The following is a 15563-nucleotide window of genomic DNA, read 5'->3' on the forward strand; positions in this document are numbered from 1 at the left end:
CACAGTTTGGTACAACTTCATTTAAAAAATGTTGAAATTTTTTAACAATAAAATATAACCCGTTGCTTAGTTTTAGAGTTATGTAGAGTTTAGACTTAATATGCTCAATTGCTCTATGGACATTCTAACAACTGATTTATTTTGGTGTGAAATGGGTATTTTGTGCCTTCTAGAATATAGCCTGTTTAATCTAAGCTATCAAATTTTGACATCAAGTTCTTTGTTATATCTCTATTATATTTTTGCATTCATGGACTATAAAATTTTAATTTTTTTTCTTTTTATGTAAATTCTTTTATTGTAAAGATACTGTACAGAGGGGTTACAGTTACATGAGTAAGGTAATGAGTACATTTCCTATTGATTATTGTTACCCCTCCTTTGTTTTTCCCCTACCATCACTTTCTTCCCCACCTCCCCAACTCCTCCTACCCCCTCTCTCCCCAAAGTTGTAAAGTTTGTTTTCAACATGCTGTCTTGTACATCTCATTGTTACAATGGGTCAACCTGAATCCTTGTCTCACCATTTTGTTATTTCCCTTCCCCTCCCCAAATTAGAAAAATGTATATACAAGATGAAGGGTACTGGAATCAAATACAGTGAAAACAGGGATTATACCTATAGGAAGAACCTATAGTAAATAATGCTGGGAAGGTGGCTCAATGGTAGAGCGCTTGCCTTGCATGCATGAGGCCCTGGGTTCGATTCCTCAGCACCACATAACCAAAAAGGAAAAAGCTGGAAATAGTGCTGTGGCTCAAGTGGTAGAGTGCTAGCTTTGAGCTGAAGAGCTGAGGGACAGCGCACAGGCCCAGAGTTCAGGCCCCCCGACCAGACCCCAAAATTTTTTTTAATTTTATGTACACCCATATATTATTAACTTCCTTTTGGTGTTTTGCTGGACAATATTCCTTTTACTTGACAATATTCCTTTGTATTCTTTCTCATAGAAACATGTATGTGGAAAAGGTGTTTAGCTTTCAGAATCAGTCTTTATACAGACCTTTCTGTAGTCTTTATCAGAACCTTATTTAGGTTCTGCTACCAGAGAAGCTCTGGGAAGAACCATATTGCCTGGGAGCAATGAAATGTGAATAGAGAAGATAATAACACAGAAAGATCCAGAAGTACCAGTCATATCCTATGAGACGAGAATCTGAGAGTTTATTTACTTTTTGTGACAATCTGAGAGTTAGTATTTTGTGTGTGGGGGGGAGAGATTTGGAAAGTTAGGATGATAAAAGTCACTAGCAAGCCTAGGAGAGTCAGAGCTAGCTGATTTAACCCAACCTTTATTCTGGATTTTCACTCAACCATTTCCAAGACATTAAAGCAGAACAAATCATTCCTGAGAGAGGAATAGAATTATCCTTTCTGATCAATAACCTGGAGAGTAAGTTTTTTTTGAGTCTCTATGATGTACTGAGAGTAAAAGAAAGAAAGAATATTCTGCTACTTGTTCCCACATGAAGAAAAATAAAAGTTTGAGTATTACCTAAGTATTTGGGTCCTTAATATGACCAACGTCAATGGCTCCAAGTTTTCTGGGTTGTGGAGAATGTTGAGTTGAGATACACACCCCCATCCACACACCTTTCTGGGTTCATAAATTTCCTCAGGACATTTCTAGAAGTGTAGCTCCAGTTCGAAAGCTATTCATGGCTACTGTTACCTGACATCAGGCAGGCTTCTTGGTCATGAGGGAATACATGATTATACAGCTAATATTTCACATTCTGGTCACATCACTTGTAATTAACCAAGGATATGATTCCCAAATTGAACATAATGGTCTAGCTCTGACATAAGAGACAAAAGGTCTTAGAGCTCACATGAGAGAGAATACACTATTAATTACAAGTATGGAAAGTTAAAACAGAATGTCTACTAATGGTGAGCCAGATTCCTCCATTTGCTTGGTAAGAATCTAGCTGGAATTGATCTGGGCAGGCATCCTGAGCATCGGGATAGCAAACTGCTACTTACTAACTGTCTCTAAAGGAGAAAAGAGAAACTCATAGAATGTGAAAAGGACATTTCAGACACCCCTTCTATGAAAAAGTTAAGAACCCTTGAAACTAAAGAAAGGCAACAATGAGAGGTGAATTACATTATAAATCTGCTTTATTGAGCAATTACAAGAAAGCAAAGCAAAGAGACAACATCATAAAGAGAGAGGCTCTAAGTCACAGGACTCATCGAAGTGCAATCACAGCTATCACCAGGGTGGTTCACAGGAGTGTCCCATGGGCATTTTTGGGGCCACTGGGAATTATAGAGGAGCTGCCTTGTTCTGGAGTAAGACCCAAAGAGAGATTTCTAGAATAAACTGGGCAGAGATCCTTTTTCTCATCAGGCTTGGCCTCAGAGATAGAACAAATGAAGCAAGACCTTGATGACTTAGGAATGAAGGGAGCACCACATGTACATGAATTGTGATGTTTAGTCAGAGGTTGACATTTTACAGGTGAGCCATGAGGTCTGACAGAGGAACACCGAGGGCCTGTGGCATCCTCAGCTCCAACTAGAGAGCAGGGGCAGGAGAACAGAGAAGGACAAACACCTGAGCAGAGGGGCTCTGCAGCCAGAGGTAAGGAGAGCATCCAGGGACCACATCCAGTGGTAGACTTTAGTGCCGGTAGCTCTTCCTGCTGGAGGAGGTGGTAGTGTATTTGATGGTAGAGGTGCTGCCCCCAGAGGTGCTCAGGCTGCCCCCAATGCCTCTGCCACTGCTGGAACTGAAGCCACCTCCCAGGTTGTGACCACTGCTGTAGGAGTAGCTGCCACTTCCACCTAGGCCTAAGCCACTGCTGGCACCACCGGCACTGCCATAGCCACTGGAGACGGTGGACTGCATCACGGCTGTGGGAAGGATACAAGGAAACGACACACACAGTGAGCTCCCTGTGCCAGACCAAGCCAGCTCACAAGGGCTGAGACAGGAAGACACACAACTTGATACTTACAGATGTTGACTGGTCCCACGCCTTCACCGCTCAACCTGGAAGAAGAACAGAAGAGTGAGACCCTGGCAGCTATCACCTTACCCTAGTGGGGAAATGCAATCCAGGGATGGTCCACAAAGAACCATCTTCCAAAAGGTTGTATCAGAGTAGTCACATGGTCTTAGCCAGTATCCCCACACCTGGTGCTCTGTGCCTGACATGGTAGGGATGTCTCAGAATTGGGGGAGGCAGGTGGTACCCACCTGCACTCTTCTCCTTCCAGCAGCTTCCTGTAGGTGGCAATCTCCACATCCAAGGACAGCTTGACATTCAGGAGCTCTTGGTACTCCTTCAGCATCCTGGCCATGTCCTGCTTGGCCTTCTGCAGGGCATCCTCCAGGCCTTCCAGCTTGCTCCTGGCATCCTTGAGGGCCAGCTCACCTCTCTGTTCAGCATCAGCAATGGCAGCCTGCAGGCTGGCACACTAGGAGGGGAAAACGAGGGAGATAGATTTATGCTGTAGTCCTCGGACATGGTTAGCTATATTCATTCCCCCATAGAGTCCAAGGATATGATTTAACAATGAATTCTGACTGTTTCTGCTCACAGTACCTGCTTCTTGACGTGGTCGATCTCGGATCTCAGCCTCTGGATCATGCGGTTGATCTCAGCAATCTCCTGCTTGGTGTTGCGCAGGTCATCCCCATGTCTGCCTGCTGTGACCTGCAGCTCCTCGTACTGTAAGTCAGTTGAAAAGAGAAAACTCAATGAGCTCTTTCACATTCAAATGAGCATTCTTACCTAATGACTTCTCCTCAAGAAAGCATGTGACAAGGACATTGAATAATTCATAAGTATGACACAGACATTGTTATTGGGAAAGCACAGAGTTCTCTAAGGGTTGACAGGGTCAGAACTGTGTTTTGAGAGCTAAAGTTCAGAGTATGTCTTCAAGGTATCTAAGTCCTTATCTACAGTGGCTTTCCTCCTGCCTCTGAGTTTATTTTTGATTCATAGACGGAACATTAAGTGCTATACAAGTCAATTCTAATAGTGCAGCACACACTTGTTATGGTAGGACTCATCTTCCTTTCTCAATGAAGGCAGATCTTTCCATTATTCAATGTGAGGGACACAGGGATACCTGACATCTGCCACCTCCCTGCTCACCTTGGTCTGGTACCAGGACTCAGCCTCAGCACGGCTCCTCTGAGCGATCTCTTCATATTGGGCTTTCACCTCTGCAATGATGCTGTCCAGGTCCAGGCTACGGTTGTTGTCCATGGACAGGACCACAGAAGTGTCTGAGATGTGGGTTTGCATCTGAGACAGCTCCTGAAGAACACAGGGGGCAAAGGTCAACTCTGCCTGTGAAGAACCAGAGCTTCCCAACTCCCAGCTCTTCCCACTGTGCAGAGTGCATAAAGGAGAGGGGGAAAGCTTACAGCATCATAGAAGGCTCTCAAGAAGTTGATCTCATCCCTGAGACCGTCTGCCCTGGCTTGCAGCTCCACCTTATTCATGTAGGCAGCATCCACGTCCTAGAGACAGAACCCACCAACAAGGGAGGAGTCAGCTGAGCCTCCATCTCCACCTTTCTGCCCATCTTTCTGTGGGATGGGCCAGAGAGACAGAGCCATGGCTCTCCTTCAGCAGAGAACTGGAAGCTCTGAGTCGATCATCTCACCTTCTTCAGGGTCACAAATTCATTCTCTGCTGCTGTGCGTTTGTTGATTTCATCTTCATATCTAGGAGAAGGAAGGGTTGACACATTTGAACCAGGGGTGGATGAAAGCAAAGCCTGCAATCCCACATAGTCTATGTCTGTCCTGTCTGTCCCCACAAAATGTAGAAGATAATTTTTATCTGAAACTTCGCTTTTTTATTTTCTCCTAACTCTATTTGATCTTAGAGATACTGCTGTCTGGTAACAGTTTGCCATTTTCTTTTCTATGAACACATTTCACTGAAGAATGGTGCCCCCTGTTTGTGAGGGGTGAGTGTTGGAAACAGCCATTCTCCTCCCTTCAACTTACTTGTTCTTGTAGTCCTCCACCACGTCCTGCATGCCTCTCAGCTCAGAGTCCAGGCGGCCTCGCTCCCCAGTGATGGAGTCCAGCTGCCTTCTGAGGTTGTTGATGTACTGCTCGAACAAAGGCTCCAGGTTGTGCCTCACAGTCTTGGTGCCCTGCTCCTGCAGCAGAGCCCATTTGGTGTCCAGGACCTTATTCTGCTGTTCCAGGAATCTCACCTAGGATAAAGGAGGGTGTGTAAGAAAGAAAGTGGTCAATTGTTAGGCAAAGGTCAAAAGAATAGACTGTCTGTTAGCAGGTTCTCGGCATTTCCTGGCCTACGGTCCTGGGCTCAGGCTGAGATTTCTCTTTAGCCAATCTTTGAACATTGGCATCACACAGACCCACCAGAGAAATACCTATGGACCAATGAGGGTCTTTTGCATTCCCAGTTATGGAGTCAATTTTGTCTCCTGTGTCTAGGCACACTGCCAAGTCTAGTTTTAAAGTCGTATATACTGACATAAATGTACAAAGGTCTTCTCATTAGGGATGGTATCTCAGGTGTAAAGAATCCAACCCTGGCCTAAGAATGTGATTCCCACCTCAATTCCCACCGGGTGCAGGCATCTCATTCCAGAATAGACTCATTTTACCTCATTTTATGGTCACCTTCTGTTTCTAGAATAGATTAGCATTTCTACCTATTAAATAAATGTTTTTAATCTTTCCCTTAATATAGCCAGAGAAATCTTTTGCTTGTTTTTTCTTTTCTTTCTTTGCTTTTTTGTTTTAACTCCTTCTTACAAGACCCCTGAGTGGAATTGCTATTCCCAAAACACAGACATCTTTGTAATCTCTTAGAGCCTAAGGAAGGGAGACATCACCCTTTCCATCAGCTCTTCCTTCTGGGCACATTGTCAGTAGGACTGAGATATATGAAGGACCCTGAAGAGTTCTACATGTTCCCTCTCCTGGCTCATATCCAGCATCCCTTTGAGAAGACATTCTGAGGTCCCCTGTCTTAGCTCCCTTCCGTAGGAAGCTTTTTGTGTCTGTTACTGGGTCCTCTGAATGCCCAAAGGCAGGGCTTAGCCTTCTGCTCACCTTGTCGATGAAAGATGCAAACTTGTTGTTGAGGGTCTTGATCTGCTCACGCTCCTCAGTCCTCACCCGCTGGATGGTGGGGTCGATTTCCAGGTTGAGAGGAGTCAGGAGGCTCTGGTTGATGGTAACTTCTTGGATGCCTCCAGGGGGGCACACGGGGAAGCCTGAGCCCCCATAGCCACCACCAAAGCCAGCGCCGCCACCACTGATCCCAAAGCTACCACCGCCAAAACCAAATCCACTGCCGGCTCCACCTCCAAAGCCAAAGCTGCCTCCAACTCTGCTGCCATATCCACCTCCGATGCCACAGCTGCCCCCTGCCATGGAGATCCTCGATGAGCTGCCCAGGCCATAGAGGCTCCTGCTGCCAAAACCAGAGCCTGTGCCCACTGCCCCGATGCCACCGCTGCCCCTGGAGCGGCACACAGACACACTGCTGAAGCCAGAGCGGCTCAGCCCAGGCACTCTGGCTGAGCCAGAGCTGAAGCCCCTGCGGCTGCTGCTTTGGCTCCTGATGGTGGTTTTGCTAGACATGGTTCCTGGAGATTTGAAGGCTGGAGAATGGAGAGAGACTGCAGGGCAGAGCTAGGGGACAGATGAGTGAGCTGTGCCCTGGACAGCTGCTTATATGGGGTGCTGAGAGGCTGGGCTGAGTCCTGACAGGTGAGCTTGCAGAGTGGGAAGGGCTGGGCTTTACAAATAATGAGATCACCCCCACCTTCTAGAAAGGAATGAAACTGAAGGTTGCTTTTTGGCTTCCTTTAGTCATGGAGAAATTCTCTTGCCTTCCAGCCTTGACTTGATCTTAACACAATGAGCCTGGATATAAAGTCACTGAAGTCATCAGTTAGTCATGTCTCAAACAAAGGAGACAAGGAGCTGATCTGTGATAATTGTCCCTTCCTTCTGCTTATTCAGCCACTCCCTGCGTGCCCCCTTACCACACAGGTTTTCTCTTCCACCTGTACGTCCCATCCTATCTGAGTGGGACTCTCTGTCTCTGAGGGCATACCATTGTTTACCCAAGGTCCTGAACAAGAAATGGCCTGCAAAACTTTTTCACCAAGTTTGAGCCAGTCCTATCTGTTGTTCTTGGTGGTACTTCCTGGTGGATTGTGATCTGGATTGGGATGGTTTACAGCTATCATCCCCCTTGAGATGACATTTATTATTTTTTCATTCTAGGCAACATTTTCTGTGTCCTGTGATACATTGCCCACCTGGCACTTTCAGAAGGACAGGAATAGATGCCTCCTGACCTCAGAGGAAGTCTCCATCCACCAGTCCCTCCCTCACTACTACTTATTCACACATCGATCTGATTCTCATGGAAAGTTGTCTTTCCAGTGAAAACTCATAGGCAATCTTCTCTCTGATGTTCTAGAACGTTTACTTAGATCTTAAAGCACCTCTTAAGTGAAGAAGATAAAAATCGCTAAGGAAATTCCAAGAATTTGACTTTTTTTTTTTGGAGTCAAAAATCAAGAATCAGTAGGGCGTGTACAGAATGTTAAGGGGCACACGGAAGCAATGAATCACCACAATGTGTCCTTACAGGTGTGATGATTACACAAGTAAGTTTTAACTCCTGTTGGATATCTCAACTCTTCTAGACAGCTGCTCCGAGGGAAGGCAAGCTGTCCAATGAGAAATAGTTAAGAATGAGGTTCACTTTTTCCAGGGCACCCATGAAGTACAGTATGTGGGGAGAACTGACAATTCTAGGTGTGTTCTTCTCCAGGACCACGTGGCTACAAGGGACCTACTCCCACATCAACATGAGTCTACAAAGGGCTGTTGTAAATGCAGATCTTTCTCCCCAACCTGTTGAGGGCACAGAATCCAGTAAGGGAGGGAGTCTCCTACTAACTCAGCATCTGGGCAGGAACGAAACACCTTCTCCAGACAACGGAAGCAGTTGTCCTCCCTCCACCCTGGTTGCACAATGGTTCAGGAAGAATGCACTTCCACCCAGTTCTGGGAAACAAATGCCCCAGCTCATGGTCCAGTGCACTGATTCATTCTATCCCCTTGGGTCAGGGGCTTTAGGTGTGTCATGGGTGGCATAAGGATGGGGAAGAATCATGGGCAAGTTGGGTGGTGGTAGCAACCTTTATTTGTTCTATATCATTGTCAGTGTGCAATGTCAATGGCAGCTTCCAGACTACAAACAAGGGCAGGAAAGATTGTGACTTGCAAAGCTGAAAGAATTCTATTCCTTTAAAGAAAAAACTTTATCAAGCCTTATTTCTGAGCATGTTTCCTGGAGTCAGACCAGGGTTCTTTATGCAAATTATTAAACCTTTTTGTGCTATGCTAGATACCTGTCAATGAGGTGGAAATGATTCCTACCGTACAATGTTGTTGTGAGGCTGCAAGAAGATGTAAAAGCCGCAGCATAATGCCCAGCATCTAAGTTCTCAATGAGGAGGAGCTACTCTCATTATCATAAGGAATCATGAGGAAGCTGAGTGTAGTATATTCAAGAAAAAGTACCATGGATAAAAGCTTGATCTATAGAAGCTTCAAGAACAGGACCACGGATGCAGCATACATCTATATGTGTTGGGGGCTGGGTGAAGGACAGTGAAAGAAGTGAGACCATCCATGCATGTTTGGTGTGTGGTACTAAGGACCTAAGAAGCATGTGTTGGAGTTTGCTTCTGTACCTGCAAGAGCCACAGCAGGCTGGAGAGCAAACAGCATCCAGCAAGCACTTGCAAGCTTGCAGGAGCTCAGAGCAGCAGCACAGAGCAAAGGATGAACTACATTTACTGGATATCTGGGAGGAAACAATGTGAGCAGAGAGAATCCATCTTTGGCAGCAACCAAGAGGGCTGATCTCCCTCCTCTGGAACCGGTTCTCAGTTCATCCACTCTTGGTGTTTGGCTGTGCTTACAAAGCCAGCACCTGCAACCCCCTCAGTCTTCATTTTATCTTTTTCTGAAGATAAGCATGGACTCTCTACCAAATGAAGTTTATCATTTCATAGTAACAAGGACCTTCCATTAGTCACTGAGCAGGACAGAGATGGTTTAACTTTGTCTCCAACCCTAGGCTTGGCACCAAGTATATTTTCTCCTCTATTTGTTCCTTCCTTTCTTCTTTCCTTCCTTTCTTCCTTCCTTCCTTCCTTTCTTCCTTCCTTTCTTCCTTCCTTCCTTCCTTTCTTTCATTTTTTATGTTTTTTATTGTGAAAATACTGTACAGAGGGGTTACAGTTACATGAGCAAGGTAATGAGTACATTTCTTATCAAGCATTGTTGCCTCCTCCTTTGTTTTTCCCCTACCATCCCTTTCCTCCCACCTCCACAACTACACTTCTCCCACCACCCCACCCCCACCTAAATTGTAAAGTTCATTTTTCAACATAGTGTCATGTACATCTCATTGTTTCAATGGGTCCACCTGTATCCCTAGTTATATATTTTGTTTTTTCCCTTCTTCTCCCCAAATTATACCGACATCAAATACAGTGAAAACAGCAGTTATACCATAGGGGAGGAACATACAAAGCAACAAAAAAAATCACATGGTACCTTATAAACACATTAGAAACAATAGCAAGCAAGAAAAAAAAAACCACTTGTGTCCCTATCTTGGGGTTCATTTCGCTTAACTTCATCTTATCTGGTCATATATACATAGCTTTTGACCTTTTCCTACTTGTCCCAGACATATATTAGTTATTGCAAATAAGGGAAATCATGGGACCTTGTACCAGTCCTGGGGCTTGCACTCAGGACCTGATCCCAGACCCTAATATTTTCTGCTCAAGTCTAGTGCTTTACCACTTGAGCCACAGCTCTACTTCCAACTTTTTGGTAAAAAATTGGAGATAAGAGTTTCATGGACTTTCCTTCCTGCCTGGGCCGGCTTTGAACTGTGATCTTCAGATCTCAGCCTCCTGAGTGTCTAGGATTACAAGCATGAGCCACTGATGCCTGGATCATGTTTTGTTTTCTGATATCTGCCACAGAATGCTCTGGAAACAAGTCTGTGGATCTCAATAGAAAGTAAGGTTAGCTGAGAGGGATTATGAGAGATGATGAGGGCTTCTAAGACAGCAGAGGAGAAGTTAGAGGGGAAGGATCCCTGCCCACTCACTAGCAGATCCTTTTCTTCACAGCCCACCACTTTCCAGGTGTAGTCGACTCCTTTGCTGTTGGTTTTCTGTCTTTCCTAGACAGGGCGTGGGAGGTGCTCAGTGTTTCCCAGCCTCCTTTCATCATGCAATCCTGTCTGGACTGTTTCTCTCCCCCTGTGGAGTCAGCATGTCTTCCTTCTCCCCTCCTGCTTTAGTCCCCAAGGGCAGTCTTGGGCAGTGGGGCACCCTTGGGAGGTTCAAGAACTTGTAAGGTCAAATCTGCTGACCCTGAGTCATCCCTCATGATGGAGCCTAGGGAGCTCGTTTTCCCCAGAGGAACAGGTGAGATAGGGCACCCTTCATAAGAGAACAAAGGACAATAGTTAAAGGATGTATACGAGGGAAGCAAGTAGCGTGAGTAAGTTGATGACAGCGGGCCTCCTCCCTAGCGGGCTGCTAAACCCTGCTTCTTTGCTCTGCTAGAAGAACCCCCTCATTCAGTCTAGTCTGGAGCCACCTGTGTTTGCCATGGAATGCAGAAATCCTGGTTCTCAGCCTAGGGTTGAGGCTGCCTTATTCCCATTGTCCCCAGCCTGAAGGAAGGGCAGGAGGAAGATCCTGAAGCCTGAGTCCATGGGAAAGTCACCTGGAGATGATTTGCCTGCCTGGGTGGAGCTGGTGACAAGAAGGAAGGACAGGCTATGGTCACCATCATGGAAAGCTGAGCACTCAATGCTTAACCCTGCAAGCCACAGTGAACGTGATGCTGTCCAGAGGGAATCCCACAGACAAAGTCCAGGCCCTGGGGAGCACCCAGGGTAAAAGAAGCTCAGGCAGCCCCTGGCACCGGTGAGGATGGAGGGAGCAGCTGGAGGGGTGGAGTACTGCAGTGCAAAGCCTCCCGATAGAGTGCTTCAGAAAGCACTAGCATTCACAGCCCCACATTTGTAGTAACTGGCTGTTTATGAACCTAATGTATACTGAACAGAAGGACTTCCTTTCATTTCTCAATGCTCATGCATTCAGGTGCACCTGTCTGCCATGTTTTGTAGACAACATGGCAACTAGGCCAGATATCTGGATCGGCTACGTACCTAGATTTTTCTACATTGCAGAAGGTCTCTGACAACTTGTTTATCCAGCACCATGGAGCTCTGTGTCAGGTTGACCTGATTACGGAATCTAGAGGTCACTGAAAGGCTATTTTCCATAGAATTTGGCAAGATACTTGGTTCTAAGCCTTAATGTTCCTCTGGAACTGTGGTCCAAAATTCCTGATTCTCAGTCACTTTTTCTGGTGGAGATAAAGAGATGATTTGGAGTGATACAAACCTCAAAATTATTTATGTCAAAAATCACCTGACTCCAATGCTTGGTAAGAAATGTATCCATTATCCTGCCCATGTAATTGTAGCCCCTTTGTACAGTATGTTCTCAAATAAAATAAAATACAATTTAAAAAAAAAAAAATCACCTGACTCAAGCCGGGCGCTGGTGGCTCACGCCTGTAATCCTAGCTACTCAGGAGGCTGAGATCTGAGGATCTCGGTTCAAAGCCAGCCCGGGCAGGAGAGACCGTGAGACTCCTATCTCCAATAAACCACCAGAAAACAGGAAGTGGCGCTGTAGCTCAAGTGGTAGAGCGCTCACCTTGAGCTGAAGAGCTGAGGGACAGCTCCCAGGCCCAGAGTTCAAGCCCCACGACCGACAAAAAAAAAAAAAAAAAAAAAATCACCTGACTCTCATTGTACAATATCCTAGACAGCAAACAGGCCTCTAGCCATCTGCTGAGATTTCTTGGCATCGGGCCTTAATCCTTCATGAAGTCATTTGAAGCCTCAGGGGGGGATTAATGATAGATCATTGATAACTCTGGCACAGTCTGTGGAATCGATGTTGCAATTGGAGGCCTCAGGGAGATCTGATCATTTCCTTCTTCTTGCCTTTTGCCCTTCTCTCAGCGATTAGAGAGAAACAGGCCAAGATTTTCAAGAGTGGCACAGAAGAATATACAACATTATTAGCCTAGATCCCAGGAAGGAATGGTTAACTGGCTAATCTAGGTTCAATTCCCAACAAACTTCCTCCTGTCCATCTCTACTGCAAAAATGGGGGGAAAATATTTTCCCCTTTTGTAAAAATGTCCTTTTGAACTGGACACCAGTGACTCTTACCTGTAATCCTAGCTACTCAGAAGGATGAGATTTGAGGATCACAGTTCAAAGCCAACTCAGGCAGGAAAGTCCATGAGATTCTTATCTCCAAAAACTACCCCCCAAAAATTGGAAGTGGGGCTCTGGCTCAAGTAACAGAGTGCTAGCCATAAGCAAAAGATGCTCAGGAACAGTGTCTAGGCTCTTAGTTCAAGCCCCAGGATAGTTACACACACACACACACACACACACACACACACACACACACACACACACACACACACACACACACACACTATTGACTATTCCCTTTTTTCTGAAAAAAATTCCTTCGAGTCCCTTTCCTATGTATCCCACTGCCATAAGCAAAGAATTTTTCTACTGAAGAATCATACAATATATACTACAGTATATGCCATACCTAGTATATTTATTATTTATGTTGTGTTATATACTCTTTGCCCATGTTTAGAATTTTTTCTTTTTCTTTTTGGCAGTGCTGGGCTTTGAACTCAAGACCTCACACTTGCTTACCTTACCACTTGAGCTACTCCACAAGTGCCTTTTTTGCATTGGCTATTCTCAAGATGGGCTTCATAAGTCTGTGCTAGCCTGGATAATAGCCTGCATTTCAGGAACAGAGTACACTCCAGTGTATCCAGCCATTGATTGGGATGGAGTCTCATAAACTTGTATACCTAGGCTGACCTTGGACATCAATCTTCCAATCTCCACCTTTCAAGCAGCTAGTGTGTGTGTATCGACTTTTTCACTAACAAAATTCACTGTGATTTATCCAGGTTGTTGTGTTAGCAGGTTATTGTGTTTACAACTGAGTGATGTGCCCTGGATGAATGAATCACAGTTTGGAACTCAGACTTACAGGTGAGTTTCTGGGGGGGTTCCAGTTTGGTGTTACCTTGCATAAAGGAGACTTGAACATAACAAGCACCTACCCAGAGTTCAAAGTTGAGTACCTCACAGGAGTAAGAGGAGATGATGTCACATCAGCTACTTTGTGTCTGCCCTTTCAAAATTAACCAGAGCCGGGAGGTCAGTAGAAGTAAGAAGCCTGCCCATCCAATGTCTATACCTGTCTACCTATTAACTGAACAGGAATTTATATTCTTGCCTTTGTCACCTGACTTCTCTACCTAGTCGCCAGATGTCAGAAGTAGCTAGGGACATTTCTACCAACATTTTCAGCCCCTCTTGCCATTTATTTGCTCTCTAGTATTTTTTTTTCCAGCCCCTCAATGCTCATGAGACTTTTCCAGACTTCATCTAAGGACTCACACCACCAAGGGACAGCTGCTGCTCACTGCCTTCTCTGGCTGGTAACCAAATTCCAGCCTTTTACCCCTAATGTCAATGCCCCTTGTCAGCAGGAAGTAGCTAGAGAGAATCCTTGCCCTATTTCATGATTATTAAAAGGCTGGAATGTAAGGTCCACTCCTGGATGGCGAGCAGACTCCACCCTCCTTGCAGCAAAGTCTCTACCCAGTACCTGGATTACATAGGCAACTGGAACACCTGGAAGAGGTCACATATACATCCGCTGAGGTCATATCTGAATTTGATGTGGCCACACCATTCTCTGCCCATACCCTAGATAAGGCCTAGCTCAAGCCCAGATGCCCTCTCTCTGCTCTTTTCTAGCTCTTTCTCAGCTCTTTCCTTCTCTTCTCTTTCCCAGCTCTCCCACTCTCTTTCCCAGGCCTTTCCCTACCACGTGGAGGACCAAGATGGCCTGGTGCCAGCCAGAACAATGAATAAACCTACCCCTTACCTGAAAAACAACAACAACAACAACAACAACAAAAGAGTACCTCAAGAAAAGGAAAGATCAAAATGAAAAGAAGGGAAAAAGAAAATGGAGGTGACTTGAACATGGCAAGCACAAACCCTGATTTGAAACTCAAGTACCGCCAGTAAAGAAGGGAAGGGGGCTGAGAAGGTGGCTCAGTGGTAGAGCACTTGCCTTGCATGCCTGAGGCCCTGGGTTTGATTCCTCAGCACCACATAAAGCAAAATGAAAAAAGCCGGAAGTGGCGCTGTGGCTCAAGTGGTAGAGCGCTAGCCTTGAGCTGAAGAGCTGAGGGACAGCGCCCAGGCCCAGAGTTCAGGCCCCACGACCGGACCAAAAAAAAAAAAGAAGGGAAGGGCAGGTAGGGGAGAGTAGGTGAAGGGAAGAAGGAAGGGGACAGTAGGGGAGAAGAAAGAAAAGGAGGGAAGGAAAGAGGAGGGAAGGAGAGGGGAGGAATAAAAGAACTGATAGATCTAAATTTGGAGGCTAGCAAATACCAAGATCTATACAGAGTCCCAAAACAACCAATAATCTTGTTCTAGACCCAGTTGCAAGACCTGAAAACTAGAAGACCCAATACTACAGACCAAAGCATGATGAAAATTCAAGACCCATAACAAGTTGATGTTTTAGCTTGAGTATGAAGGAAGAAAACAGCAATGTATCATCTCAGAGGCAGTGGAATAAGAGAATTAGCACTTAGTCTATTTTATTGTCTCTAACAATATGCAAATAGGATTGTAGCCAAGTAAGATACTTCTATACAGTGAAAGATGCAATTGTCAGAGTAAGAAGATGATCTATAAAATAGAAGAAAATATTTAGAAACTATTCATCTGGCAAACAAAAAGAAGTACCCAGAACATATATATAGAACTCAAAAAGTGAAATCTTCTAGAGAGTTAGTAGGAATGTAAATCAGCGCAGCCATTCTTAAGAACAGTGTGAGGCTCCTCAAAGAGACTAAAAATATATCTGCTGCATGGTATAGCTATCTCACTTCTGGGGATATATCCAAAGTAAAGGAAATTATCAAATCAAAGAGATCTATATACTTCTATGTTTCTAAATTTATTGTAACATTATTCACAATAGCCAAGCTATATCAACCTTAGTTTCCATCAACTGAATGGATAAAGAAAATGTAGTTTATATACACATAAAAATGAATGAGAACTGTGGCTCATGCCTATAATCCTAGCTACTCAGGAGGCTAAGGTCTGAGAATCACAGTTTGGAGAGCCAGTCCAGACAGACAAATCTGTGAATTCTTATCTCCAAATAAACAACAAAAAGCCAGAAGAGGAGTTGTGGCACAAGTGATAGAGCCATTTTTCTTTAATATTTCCCATTTTATATATATTCTTACCATTACAGTTCTTGCATATTCAGTTCCATTTTTTTCTTTTATCTTTTTATATTTCAGTTTTATAATATCTCTTGTCTTATC

At 44.8% G+C, this 15563-nt stretch overlaps 1 protein-coding gene across 2 annotated transcripts; it reads right to left on the reverse strand.

The window, feature by feature from the left end:
- Positions 1-2630: 2630 nt before the first annotated feature.
- Positions 2631-6599, reverse strand: LOC138836927 (keratin, type II cytoskeletal 6A-like). 2 transcript variants are annotated; one of them, XM_070035640.1, is made up of 9 exons: positions 6066-6599; positions 4983-5197; positions 4634-4694; positions 4392-4487; positions 4117-4281; positions 3559-3684; positions 3210-3430; positions 2968-3002; positions 2631-2863 (listed from the first exon to the last, which is right to left on the reverse strand). In XM_070035640.1, the coding sequence occupies exons 1-9, from the start codon at positions 6597-6599 to the stop codon at positions 2631-2633; spliced, it is 1686 nt and encodes a 561-aa protein (XP_069891741.1). The 2 variants fall into 2 exon arrangements, with proteins under 2 accessions (XP_069891741.1, XP_069891733.1); XM_070035632.1 differs by having other exon boundaries at positions 2917-3002.
- Between the last annotated feature and the right edge of the window lie 8964 nt (positions 6600-15563).

This window comes from Dipodomys merriami, unplaced genomic scaffold (assembly GCF_024711535.1).
Source record: "Dipodomys merriami isolate MVZ:Mamm:240054 unplaced genomic scaffold, mDipMer1.0.p SCAF_10, whole genome shotgun sequence".
NCBI classification, from domain to species: domain Eukaryota; kingdom Metazoa; phylum Chordata; class Mammalia; order Rodentia; family Heteromyidae; genus Dipodomys; species Dipodomys merriami.